At 43.1% G+C, this 14,271-nt stretch overlaps 1 protein-coding gene across 1 annotated transcript in view; it reads left to right on the top strand.

The window, feature by feature from the left end:
- Positions 1-11,361, top strand: part of EXO5 (exonuclease 5) — a 70,565-nt gene extending 59,204 nt beyond the window's left edge. Inside the window, exon 6 of the mRNA XM_053706292.1 lies at positions 10,115-11,361. Coding sequence (XP_053562267.1) covers positions 10,115-10,582 — 468 coding nt within the window. The 3' untranslated portion in view covers positions 10,583-11,361. The remainder of the gene's footprint in view (positions 1-10,114) is intronic.
- The last annotated feature ends 2,910 nt before the right edge of the window (positions 11,362-14,271 follow it).

Here is a 14,271-nt window from a genome sequence, read left to right as displayed (position 1 = left end):
GCTAAAAATTCCGGATTCACCATACAGGCGCGCAGAGCGCTCTGGCTTAAATCCTGGTCAGCGGATGTAACTTCCAAGTCTAAGCTACTTAACATTCCTTTCAAAGGGCAGACCTTATTCGGGCCCGGCTTGAAGGAAATTATTGCTGACATTACGGGAGGTAAGGGCCACGCCCTTCCTCAGGACAGGGCCAAACCAAAGGCCAAACAGTCTAATTTTCGTGCCTTTCGTAACTTCAAGGCAGGAGCAGCATCCACTTCCTCCGCTCCAAAACAGGAAGGAACTACTGCTCGTTACAGACAGGGTTGGAAAGGCAACCAGTCATGGAACAAGGGCAAGCAGGCCAGAAAGCCTACTTCCGCCCCTAAGACAGCATGAAGACAGGGCCCCCTATCCGGAGACGGATTTAGTGGGGGGCAGACTTTCTCTCTTCGCCCAGGCTTGGGCAAGAGATGTGCAGGATCCCTGGACGTTGAAGATTATATCTCAGGGATACCTTCTGGATTTCAAAACCTCTCCTCCACAAGGGAGGTTCCATCTTTCGAGGTTATCAACAAACCTAGTAAAGAGAGAGGCATTTCTACAATGTGTACAAGACCTCTTAATCATGGGAGTGATCCACTCAGTTCCGCAATCGGAACAGGGACAAGGATTTTACTCAAATCTATTTGTGGTTCCCAAAAAAGAGGGAACCTTCAGACCAATCTTGGACTTAAAGATCTTAAACAAATTCCTAAGGGTACCATCGTTCAAGATGGAAACCATTCGAACCATCCTACCCATGATCCAAGAGGGTCAATATATGACCACAGTGGACTTAAAGGATGCTTACCTTCACATACCGATTCACAAAGATCATTATCGGTACCTAAGGTTTGCCTTTCTAGACAGGCATTACCAGTTTGTGGCTCTTCCCTTCGGGTTAGCCACGGCCCCGAGAATTTTTACGAAGGTTCTGGGCTCACTTCTGGCGGTACTAAGACCCCGAGGCATAGCGGTGGCTCCGTACCTAGACGACATTCTGATACAAGCGTCAAGTTTTCAGAATGCAAAGTCTCATATAGAGATAGTTCTTGCATTTCTGAGGTCGCATGGGTGGAAAGTGAACGTGGAAAAGAGTTCTCTGTTACCACTCACAAGGGTTCCTTTTCTAGGGACTCTTATAGATTCTGTAGAGATGAAGATTTACCTGACGGAGTCCAGGTTATCAAAGATTCTCAATGCTTGCCGTGTCCTTCATTCCATTCCAAGCCCATCAGTAGCTCAGTGCATGGAGGTAATCGGCTTAATGGTCGCGGCAATGGACATAGTGCCATTTGCGCGCCTGCATCTCAGACCGCTGCAACTATGCATGCTCAGTCAATGGAACAGGGATTACTCAGATCTGTCCCCTTTGCTAAATCTGGACCAGGAGACCAGAGATTCTCTTCTCTGGTGGTTGTCACCGGTTCATATGTCCAAAGGAATGACCTTTCGCAGACCAGATTGGACGATTGTGACAACGGATGCCAGCCTTCTAGGCTGGGGAGCAGTCTGGAATTCCCTGAAGGCTCAGGGTTCGTGGACTCAGGAGGAGAAACTCCTTCCAATAAACATTCTAGAATTAAGAGCAATATTCAATGCTCTTCTAGCTTGGCCTCAGTTGGCAAGACTGAGGTTCATCAGATTTCAGTCGGACAATATCACGACTGTGGCTTACATCAATCATCAAGGGGGAACCAGGAGTTCCCTAGCGATGTTGGAAGTCTCGAAGATAATTCGCTGGGCAGAGTCTCACTCTTGCCACCTGTCAGCGATTTACATCCCAGGCGTAGAGAACTGGGAGGCGGATTTCCTAAGTCGCCAGACTTTTCATCTGGGAGAGTGGGAACTTCACCCGGAGGTATTTGCTCAACTGATTCGTCGTTGGGGCAAACCGGATCTGGATCTCATGGCATCTCGCCAGAACGCGAAACTTCCTTGTTACGGATCCAGGTCCAGGGACCCGGGAGCGGTGCTGGTAGATGCATTAGCAGCCCCTTGGGTTTTCAACATAGCTTATGTGTTTCCACCATTTCTGTTGCTACCTCGACTGATTGCCAGGATCAAACAGGAGAGGGCATCGGTAATTCTGATAGCGCCTGCGTGGCCACGCAGGACCTGGTATGCAGACCTAGTGGACATGTCGTCCTGTCCACCATGGTCTCTTCCTCTGAGGCAGGACCTTCTAATTCAGGGTCCTTTCAACCATCCAAAACTAATTTCTCTGAGGCTGACTGCCTGGAAATTGAACGCTTGATTCTATCTAAGCGGGGGTTTTCGGATTCGGTTATTGATACATTAATACAGGCTCGGAAACCTGTGACCAGAAAAATTTACCATAAGATATGGCGTAAATATTTATATTGGTGCGAATCCAAGAGTTACTCATGGAGTAAGGTTAGGATTCCTAGGATATTGGCTTTTCTACAAGAGGGTTTAGAAAAAGGTTAGTTCGCTAAAGGGACAGATTTCAGCTCTGTCTATTCTTTTACACAAACGTCTGGCAGAGAATCCAGACGTCCAGGCCTTTTGTCAGGCTTTGGCTAGAATTAAGCCTGTGTTTAAAGCTGTTGCTCCTCCGTGGAGCTTAAACTTGGTTCTTAAAGTTCTTCAGGGTGTTCCGTTTGAACCCCTTCATTCCATTGATATTAAGCTTTTATCTTGGAAAGTTTTGTTTTTGATGGCTATTTCCTCGGCTCGAAGAGTCTCTGAGTTATCTGCCTTACATTGTGATTCTCCTTATCTGATCTTTCATTCAGACAAGGTAGTACTGCGTACTAAACCTGGGTTTTTACCTAAGGTTATTTCTAACAGGAATATCAATCAAGAGATTGTTGTTCCGTCATTATGTCCTAATCCTTCTTCAAAGAAGGAACGTCTTTTGCATAATCTAGACGTGGTTCGTGCTCTGAAGTTCTACTTACAGGCAACTAAAGATTTTAGACAAACTTCTTCTCTGTTTGTCGTTTACTCTGGACAGAGGAGAGGTCAAAAGGCTTCGGCTACCTCTCTCTCTTTTTGGCTTCGTAGCATTATACGTTTAGCCTATGAGACTGCTGGACAGCAGCCTCCTGAAAGAATTACAGCTCATTCCACTAGAGCTGTGGCTTCCACCTGGGCCTTTAAGAATGAGGCCTCTGTTGAACAGATTTGCAAAGCTGCAACTTGGTCTTCACTTCATACTTTTTCCAAATTTTCCAAATTTGACACTTTCGCTTCTTCGGAGGCTGGTTTTGGGAGAAAGGTTCTACAGGCAGTGGTTCCTTCTGTTTAATGTTCATGCCTTGTCCCTCCCATCATCCGTGTACTTAGCTTTGGTATAGGTATCCCATAAGTAATGGATGACCCGTGGACTGAACACACTTAACAAGAGAAAACATAATTTATGCTTACCTGATAAATTTATTTCTCTTGTAGTGTGTTCAGTCCACGGCCCGCCCTGTCTTTTTAAGGCAGGTTCTAAATTTTAAAATTATAACTCCAGTCACCACTGCACCTTATAGTTTCTCCTTTCTCGTCTTGTTTCGGTCGAATGACTGGATATGACATGTGAGGGGAGGAGCTATATAGCAGCTCTGCTTGGGTGATCCTCTTGCAACTTCCTGTTGGGAAGGAGAATATATCCCATAAGTAATGGATGACCCCTGGACTGAACACACTACAAGAGAAATAAATTTATCAGGTAAGCATAAATTATGTTTTTTTTATTTTATAAAACTACATTTAAAAAGTAGGCAGCATTGCACGCACAAACACATACATTAACACATAATTACTGACCTATTAATGCAGGAGGTTTTGAATGGAATGTCCAAGTTCATATAGGGGTGATGGTCAGGTGCCCATATACTTTTGGCCATAAAGTGTGTGTGTATATATATATATATATATATATATATATATATATATATAATAGTAATTAATTTCACAAATATGTAATAAAAAACATATGGTAAACAAAATGAATGGTTGCAAAAAGGTCAAGCGGTAAAAAAAAATAAAAAAATTCTTTCCTAAGATATGGAGAGTCCACAACGTCATTCAATAACTAGTGGTAATATCACTCCTGGCCAGCAGGAGGAGGCAAAGAGTACCACAGCAAAGCTGTTAAGTGTCACTCCCCTACCCATAATCCCGAGTCATTCTCTTTGCCTCTGTCAATGGGGGAGGTGAAGTTTGGTGTCTAAAGAAATGAATTCCTTCTTCAGGTACTTTTCCCTACAAGCAAGGATTTGGGTTTAGCTGAGTCCACGTCAATCTCTTCAGTAGAGTAGTGGTGGCTTGTAAGCAGTTAGGAAGTTGTGAGGTAGTCCTTGCTTTGTTTCCTAACACATTGCTGCCCATGGTACAGAAATCCAGAGTTGGTTACTCTGTTCTTTCTTTTTCTACAGGTCTCTGTAAGGAGAATGTGTCCTTTCACGCCTTGTGAGCTGTCTTCCTGCCGGACAGCTAGACTGCGGGTAAGTGCTTTTGCCTTCTAGGTCTTGGAGACTTGCACTTTAGAAGAATATGTCATATGCAGTAGATAGGGACATTTTTTAAAGGGACAGTCTACACCAGAATTTTTATTGTTTTAAAAGATAGATAATCCCTTTATTACCCATTCCCCAGTTTTGCATAACCAACACAGTTATAATAATATACTTTTTAACCTCTGTGATTATCTTGTATCTAAGCCTCTGCAAACTGCCCCTTTATTTCAGTTCTTTTGACAGACTTGCAGTTTAGCCAATCAGTGCCTGCTCCCAGATAACTTCAGCACAGTGTTATCTATATGAAATAAGTGAACTAACACCCTCTAGTGGTGAAAAACTGTTAAAATGCATTCTGAAAAGAGGTGGCCTTCAAGGTCTAAGAAATTAGCATATGAACCTCCTAGGTTAAGCTTTCAACTAAGAATACCAAGAGAACAAAGCAAAATTGGTGATAAAAGTAAATTGGAAAATTGTTTAAAATTACATGCTCTATCTGAATCCTGAAAGTTTATTTTGGCCTAGACTGTCCCTTTATACAGGATTTTCTTTGACAGTGAGAAGGCACATTATGTATGTTGAGACTAGGGGTTAATCTTCCCTTTATTAGGATGTTTTTCCTCTTTGGGCTAATTTTGTTGTATTACTTTATTAGTATGCGTGTGGCTTATGTTATGACTCTGTGTCTTTTGACAAATGCTTGTTATGCCTTGAGGCACAAATTGTTTTGCCTATGCAATTCTGTGCTGCATGCTTAGCTAGAACACTTCAATTTAAAGATAAATTGTTGCCCTCTGAGCCCAATGTCTCTCAGGATGATGCTGTTCAGGCAATGCCACAGCTTTTTCCTCAAACGTCCCAAGCCTCAATGGCGTCACATACAGTGCCCTACAGTTCCTCTCAGCCTCCTGTAGGAGTTTATTTGCCTGCAGATTTTGCTGCACAGGTAACTTCTGCAGCATTATCTGCTTTTCCTATGCTGGGAAAACGCAAGAGGAAAATCAGACATTCAGATAGTAAGGTTTCTGTTCCACCTACTGCTACGCAGGTTGCCCTGATGAAGAGAATACATCAGTAGCCTCTGAGGGTGAAATTTCAGATTCGGACAGTATTATTTCTTCATCTGATACTAAAGAAGTAAACTTCAGATTTAAGCTTGAACACCTTCGTGTACTGTTAAAGGAGGTATTGGCTACTTTGGGCTACTCCAATACTTCTGTCGTTGTCAATCCTAAGAAGTCTAGTCAACTTAATAAATAATATGATGTTCCTTCCTCTGTGGAAGTTTTTATAGTCCCAGACCGTGTGACGGAGATTATTTCACAGTAATGGGAGAAGCCAGGGATTCCTTTCTCCCCGTCTTCTGTATTTAAAAATATGTTTTCTGTTGCTGACTCCATTAAAGATTCTTGGTGCACGGTGCATAAAGTAGAAGGGGCTATTTCTACTCTGGCTAAGAGAACTACAATCCCTATAGAGAATAGCTGCTCCCTTAAGGATCCCATGGACAAAAAGCTGGAAGCTTATTTGAAGAAGATGTATGTTCATCAAGGTCTTCAATGGCAACCTGCAGTTTGTATTGCCACAGTAGCAAGTGCGGCATCTTATTGGTGCGACACCTTGTCTGAATCAATTTTAGCAGAGACTCCGTTGGAGGATATCCAAGATAGGATTAAGGCTCTCAAACTAGCAAATTCCTTTATTCCAGGACATACTTGAAAACGAGAGAAATCTCAATGTATCCTTCCTGGTAAAATATTTTATAAATAAATATTTCTGATGCTAACATGCAAGTTATTAGACTGGAAGCCAAGATGTCTGGCTTCTCTGTCCTAGCCCATAGGGCATTGTGGCTAAAGTCTTGGTCAACTGATGTTACCTCTAAGTCCAAGCTTCTGGCGCTTTCTTACAAGGGTAAGAACTTGTTCGGACCTGGTCTGGCAGAAATAATTTCTGATATTACAGGTGGAAAAGGGTCTTTTCTACCGCAAGACAAGAATAACCGACTCAAAGGACGTCAAATTCATTTTTGTTCCTTTCGTAACTTCAAAGGTCAAAAGTCTTCATCTCCCTCTTCCAAGCAGGAGTAGTCCAAGTCTTCTTGGAAGCCCATTCAGTCTTGGAATAAGGGGAAGCAATCAAATAAACCCTCAGCTGAGTTTAAGTCAGCATGAATGGTCGGCCCCCGGTCCGGGATCGGATCAAGTAGGGGGCAGACTTCCCCTGTTTGGTCAAGGGTGGAGACGAGATGTCCCAGATCCTTGGGCTGTGGACATAGTATCTCAGGGTTACAAAATAGAATTCAAAGCTTTACCTCCCAGGGGCAGATTCCACCTCTCAAGATCTGCAGACCAGTTAAAAAGAGAGGCATTCTTGAACTGTGTTCAGGACCTTTCCGCCCTGGGAGTAATTGTTCCAGTTCCAGTAAGGGAACAGGGTCTAGGATTCTATTCAAATCTGTTTGTGGCTCCCAAAAAAGAGGGAACTTTTTGACCCATGTTAGACTTAAAGTGCCTCAACACATTCTTCCTTTGGTCCAAGAGGGGTCAGTTCATAACGACCATAGACCTGAAGTACGCGTATCTTCATGCTCCCATCCACAGGGATCATCACAAATACCTGAGATACGCCTTTCTAGACAAACACTTTCAGTTTGCGGCTCTTCCGTTTGGACTTGCATCAGCTCCCAGAATTTTCTTAAAGGTTTGGGGGGGCTCTCTTTGCAGTGATCGGGTTTCTGGGAATTGCAGTGGTTCCATACCTGGACGACTTATTGGTTAAGGCGCCATATTTTCAACAAGCAAACTCTCATACAGAGATCTTGTATTTTCTATGTTCCCATGGTTGGAAAGTGAATCTGGAAAAGAGTTCCCTTGTCCCAGCTACAAGGGTGGTTTTCTTAGGGACCACAATAGATTCCCTATCTATGAAAATTTTCTGATGGAGGTCAGAAAATCCAAAGCTCTCTCCTCTTGCTGCTCTCTTAAGTCTTCTTTTCGACCATCAGTGGCTCAATGTATGGAGGTAATTGATCTGATGGTCGCTTCCATGGACAGCATTCCCTTTGCTCGATTCCATTTAATGGAACGGAGACCATTCGGATCTGTCTCGGTGGATAGATCAAGACCAGTCGACAAGAGACTCTCTCCCGTGGTGGCTTTCTCAGGACCCTCTGTCTCAGGGCACATGCTTCCCGAGACCTTCCTGGGTGATTGTGACCATGGACGCCAGCCTGCTAGGCTGGGGAGCAGTCTGGGACTCAAAGGCACGGGGACTATGGACTCGGGAGGAGTCTGCTCTCCCCATAAACATCTTATAATTGAGAGTGATTTACAATGCTCTGATGGCTTGACCTCAATTGTCCTTAGCCCGGTTTATCAGGTTTCAGTCGGACAGCATCACCTCAGTGGCTTACATCAACCACCAGGGAGGAACTTGGAGTTCCTTAGCCATGAAGGAGGTGGCACAGATTATTCAGTGGGCGGAAGCTCACAATTGTTTATCTGCCATTCACATTCCTGGAGTGGACAACTGGGAAGTGGATTTCCTGAGCAGACAGACATTTCATCCTGGGCAGTCGGCTCTCCATCCGGAGGTGTTCTCCAGGTTAACCCCTTAAATGGGGGGTGCTGGAGTGAGATCTGATGGCATCTCGGCAGAATGCCAAGCTTCCAAGGTACGGTTCAAGGTCAAGAGATCCTCAGGCCATTATGATAGATGCCCTGGTGGCTCCTTAGGATTTTGGTCTAGCATACCTGTTACCTCCATTTACGCTCCTTCCACGAGTAATTGCTTGTATCAAACAAGAGAGAGCATCAGTAATTCTATTAGCTCCTGCATGACCTCGCAGGATTTGATATGCGGACCTAGTGATGATGTCATCTCGGCCGCCTTGGAGGTTGCCTCTGAGGAAGGACCTTCTAACTCGGGGTCCATTCCTCCATCCAAATCTTGTTTCTCTGAAGCTGACTGCTTGGAGATTGAACGCTTAGCTCTGTCTAAGCGTGGATTTTCTAAATCGGTCATTGAGACCATATCCAGGCTCACAAGCCTGTTACTCGAAAAATTTACCATACGGTATGGCGTAAATACCTTTTATTGGTGTGAATCTAAGGGCTTTTCTTGGAGTAGGGTCAGGATTCCTAGATTTTTTCTTTTCTCCAGGAAGGTCTAGAGAAAGGGTTGTCAGTCAGTTCTCTGAAAGGCCAGATTTCTGCATTATCTATTTTGTTACACAAGCGTCTGGCGGTTGTGCCAGATGTTCATTCGTTTTGTCAGGCCCTGGTCAGAATCAGGCCTATATTTAATCCTGTTGCTCCTCCTTGGAGCCTTAATTTTGTTCTTAAACTTTTGCAGCAGGCTCCGTTTGAGCCAATGCATTCCATAGATATTAAGTTGCTTTCTTGGAAGGTTTTGTTTCTTATTGCTATCTTTTCTGCTTGGAGAGTTTTGTGAACTCTCGGCTTTGCAGTGTGATTCGCATTACCTTATCTTTCATGTGTATACGGCGTTTCTTTGTACTAAATTTGGGTTTCTTCCTGAAGTGGTTTTGGATAGAAATATTAATCAGGAAATTGTTGTTCCTTCTCTCTGTCCCAATCCTTCTTCTCATAAAGAAAGTCTGTTGCACAACTTGGATGTTGTGCATGCTCTAAAATTCTACCTACAGGCAAATAAGGATTTTCGCCAGTCTTCTTCCCTGTTTGTTTGTTTCTCAGGAAAGCGTAAGGGTCAGAAGGCTACTTCTCTTTCCCTCTGGTTGAGAAGTATGATTCGTTTTGCTTATGAGACTGCTGGACAGCAGCCTCCTTTGAGAATTTCAGCTCATTCCACTAGGGCTGTCTCCTCTTCTTGGGCATTCAAAAATGAAGCTTCTGTGGAACAGATTTGCAAGGCTGCAACTTGGTCCACTCTGCATACTTTTTCCAAATGTATTACTTTTGCCTCGGCTAAGGCCTCTTTTGGGAGAAAGGTTCTTCAAGCGGTGGTGCCTTCTGTTTAGGTCTGCCTGTCTTGTTCTCCCTCCCTGTTCATTCTGTGTCCTCTAGCTTGGGTATTGGTTCCCACTAGTAACTGAATGACGTTGTGGACTCTCCATATCTTAGGAAAGAAAACCAAATTTATGCTTACCTGATAAATTTCTTTCTTTCTGGATATGGAGAATTTATGACTCCACTCTTTATTAAGACAGTTATTTTTTACTAAACCTCAGGCACCTCTACACCTTTGTGTTATTCCTTTTCCATTTTTCTTCGTTAAAATGACTGGGGATTATGGGTAGGGGAGTGACACTTAACAGCTTTGCTGTGGTGCTCTTTGCAGCCTCCTGCTGGCCAGGAGTGAAATTCCCATTAGTAATTGAATGACGTTATGGACTCTCTATATCCGGAAAGAAAGAAATTTATCAGGTAAGCATTTTGTTTTGTTTTTGTGTGTAATATTTAAAAAAAGCTTTGAAGCTTCTATTCAAACTGAAATTAGATTTTATAAAATCAAAATTAAAGATAATTCTCTCATTGAAACAAAGGCTCAATATACATAAACTCCATAGTTAATATTTTTAGTTACTGCAAATATATTGGAGTGTGCTGGTTTCCTATAGATTTTGCTTTTCTTTTCAGGTATCTGTGTACAAGATTCTCTTTGACGGTATGGTGATGGGACTTCTACAGCCAGAAATATTTGTCCAACACTTGCACTTGCGGTTAGACCAAAAATTAGGTCCACAGGTGGCAGACCATTCCCGCAAAGTAGGATTAACTGTTTCTACCTTTGGTGACATCTTAGAGTTGATTTGTTTAAACTTACGATTTTCTGAGCTCCCCATGATTGATTGCTTGAAACTTGAGTATTGCTATCAAGAGGACAGTAGTCTATTAGGATGTGAAATGCTAAATTTTGAGGAGCAAAATGTTATGGACAGATTACATTTTTTATTGTCATACTGGAAAGGCGGCAGGGAATTGCAAGGAGTTGATATTGAAGAAGCTTGGAAATGTAGAACATGTAGCTTTGTGGAGATCTGTGAGTGGAGAAATACAAAAGCTAAAGAAGCAATCGACCGAAACCAGACCAAGAGGGGAAAATGAGTACACCAGCCCATTATTTTGCAATATTAACATTAACTTCATTGATTTGTATAATTTATTGGACTAAAATGTTTTTATGATAAATGCCGGCTAAGAAAAACATACAAATTTGACTTTACTACAGTCTTACTAGTTAAGCATTTTGGCTTTTCATTGCTGATAAAGTAGAAATTTGTATTCTGTTTATCCAATTCTTTGAATCCAGTTTAATAAGAAATATTAATTAATAAATAATTGTAAATAGGCATACAAATAAACAATGGAGTTCTGAACCCTAGTGTTTAAACTGTAACCCTATAAATCATGATGATATTAACATGTTCTGTGAAGGTAACAAATACCAATAATATAGATGCTAAACTAGGTTCCTATACTAGATGCCTAATTAGATGCCCTGACGTGCGTGTCACAATAACCCCTCAGAGGAAGCTTTATCGTGAAACGCACGTAAGAGGTCCACAGGAGAAGCTTTTCCTCTCCTTTTTCTTAATTTGCTTACCGTACCTAAGATGATTTAAGTTATCTTTTCGTCTGTGGCATCTAATTAGGAATCTGCAGAAGACTGTTATTGTAATATTAAAATTAAAGATAGCTCCTGGATTGTAGGAGCCAAAGTTTATATTGACTTAACATTGTGCTGCAGCATCTATATTATTGCTATTTGTTACCTTCACAGAACATTTAAATATCTTGATTTCTAAAGTTACGGTTTAAGTGTTTTTAATTGTGTAGCTGACACGACTGTTTGTTTATTTTATAAAAATTGGAGTGAATGGGGATATGTGAGTTTGTATGTTTTCATATCATAATTCTTTTCATTAGCAGTAACCAGGGGCGTATTATGGTCTTGGCCCTATTCTCTCTCTAAAAGCCAGCACACAGTACAGTTAGCGATAAAGTGCAGGCTTTTACAGAGAAGACAAGGCACGTGGGCTGATTAAGGTCACTCTTCACAGGCAGTGCTCATTTAAACCATTGCTTCATTTAGAGCCGCCAGCATTTTTGCAGTGGAAGCGTTCTTGGTGAGAAACTTGCTCGGGATATACTTACAAGGTGAGGCTGGAGTTGAAGACCTTGTGCCGATATGCTGCCTCCCCTTGTCAGCTGTGGTGGGTTTGCGAGCGCAGTGCTTATTGCAGGTCTTAGTAACTAACAGACTGGATGTGTCTGTGCACTTCTTAGATCAGCTTGTGATGTCTAATCATAAACTCTCAGCGCTAATGTATGTTAGCTACTAATAGCTAGCTTTCTCTGCATTCATGAACCCACGGAGTAAATAGTAAATTGACACTTAAAAAGTTTCATTACTGGGGGGCGGAGCTTGGCCATGAACGCTGATGGCCGCACACTGAAAGTGCTCTGATACCTGAATGCTCTCAGCACATGCTTAAGCACGACTAGCAGCCTGGCAAACACCAAAAACAACCCTGCTATACTTGGAAAGCCTACACGTCCCAAACCGGGAACAAAACTAAGCCGCTGCAGGAACACAAAAGACAAAGCGTGAGGGGAGGCCTGCAGTAAGGGCGGTCGGCGACCGCAGATTACCCCTTCCCGCGCCCTGCTAAACTCTATTCTGGCGGCCTGCCAACGGGGACAACATAAATACCCGCAGAATGCACAGCTGAAGGTCCGGACTACAGCAGGAAGCATACTCACAGACTCAAGCAAACACTTCAACCGGGGGTTTATACCCGGCTCTGTCCTGCGGCGATTTACGGAGCTGAATGTTGTGGTGGGGCCTGAACTGCCTCCTGTGACCGGTCACTTCCCTGCCGGAGAAAATAACGGCACCGGCGGCAGAGTTACAGCGTAGAGAGGCTGGTGAGGTGAACGGTGAGTTACATTCCTAATCACGCAGCGCACGTGGGCAGGTGACCACATTAGACATTGCTGTTTTTGGGGCACACGAAAGGCCTGGGGCTAAATCGATACTGGCATGCGCATACCTTATTAGAAGCTTGACTAACAGATAACAGCACGTAAGTCACACAAAAGCCTTTATTTTTCTTTTGCACTGTGATGTTGGGCTACTTAAAATAGACTGCCACACTGATACCACTGCATACATCTCTATCAGACTACGGGCCCATCACAAACCAGAATACACTAGTTGTAAGAAGTGTTAATCACAGCAATGTCCACTAAGAGGGGCAATAAGCCGCATAAAAATCTGCACTCCTCAAATATGGATAATTACCTGATACCAACAGATTCAACTCAGAGCTCCCAGAAAGACCCACTGGGTTCTATGGGGCAGCCTGAAGCAGCCTCTTCTCACAGCATAGAGCACATGCAGTTTGATTATGTCACCAAAGATGATATAAGACACTTGTCGTCTAAGAATGACATAAAGGATGCCATAATGGAGATGAGGAACATGTTTGGTGAGCTCAAAAAAGACATTGCTAATGTAGACCACAGAGTTACACTAGTTGAGGAATCACAAGAGGCACTACGCTCTGACTTACAGCATAATTCCAACTGTATAGGGTCACAAGAAATAGCTGTTCTGAACCTAACTGAGAGGATTGAGGATTTAGAGAACAGGAGTCGACGGAACAATTTGAGGATAAGAGGAGTTCCTGAGACTGTGACCCCAGCAGAAATAAACCAGTATACACAAAGACTCTTTAAATACATCAATAACAACCCAGAAGCTGAAGATCTACACATTGAAAGAGCCCACAGAGCTTTAAGACCTAAGCCTCCAGCCAGGGCCCCACCCAGGGATATTATTGTTAAGCTTCTCTCATACAGAGATAGGGAAGATATACTCAGGCATGCTAGAAACAGACAACCCTTATCATATGAAGGAGTGGAAATACAGATCTACACAGACTTATGCCCGGCAACTTTGCAAAAAAGGAGGGAGCTGCGCTTCCTCACATCAGCGCTCAAAGATCAAGCAATCCCTTATAGATGGGGTTTCCCAACCTGTCTGATAGCAACCAAAGACGAAACCACCGCTACATATCGGATACCCTCCGACCTACCAGCTTTTAACCAAGCTCTGGGAACGCAGATTAGACCATTAGGCCCAGCAGCGGAACCTGTCCAAGGAGGTGCTGATCACATGGAAGTCGGGAATTTAACTCAGAGAAGGCCACTCTAGGTTTTTGCTCACCTTTTCACAAAGACACACCACTTGTATGCTGAATGGGGCATGATTTTTACTACATCCTACAGTCTACATATGCTGAACCTGACCTTCACATCATGCAGCTAAGTATATGTATAAATGTATATGTATACTACATTCGGCTCCCAAGCCTGATAGGACATGTTTTTTGTGATAATATTACAGTGACCTACTTGTGTTTGGCCCGATATAATTGGACTGCTTCAGAATTTATACAGGACATTGGCCGTATGGCCACTACTATGTAAATAATTTTAGCACTGTAACTGTTTATAATAATATTTGCCTTTTGAATGCTCAATTATCCTGTGGGGAAGATGCTGGGATTTCACTGCTGTAACCACCGTTTTGCTTTACAGGTCGCTGCTCGGCACACACATACGCCTCCCTTTTTAGTATTAACCCCAGGAAGGCAGAGACATCTAGACTTCCACGCCCTGACTTAGGCTGCTGACTAGTAGTCCTGCGATCAGCATTAAATTAAAAACTGGACACTGCCCCAAACCCTCCGCCATACATTACAAGACCAGCTCAGTATTGAACAGGG

Source organism: Bombina bombina, chromosome 3 (assembly GCF_027579735.1).
Source record: "Bombina bombina isolate aBomBom1 chromosome 3, aBomBom1.pri, whole genome shotgun sequence".
NCBI classification, from domain to species: Eukaryota; Metazoa; Chordata; class Amphibia; order Anura; family Bombinatoridae; genus Bombina; species Bombina bombina.
Note: the sequence above shows the minus strand (reverse complement) of the source record. Positions and strands in the feature narration are given on the sequence as shown.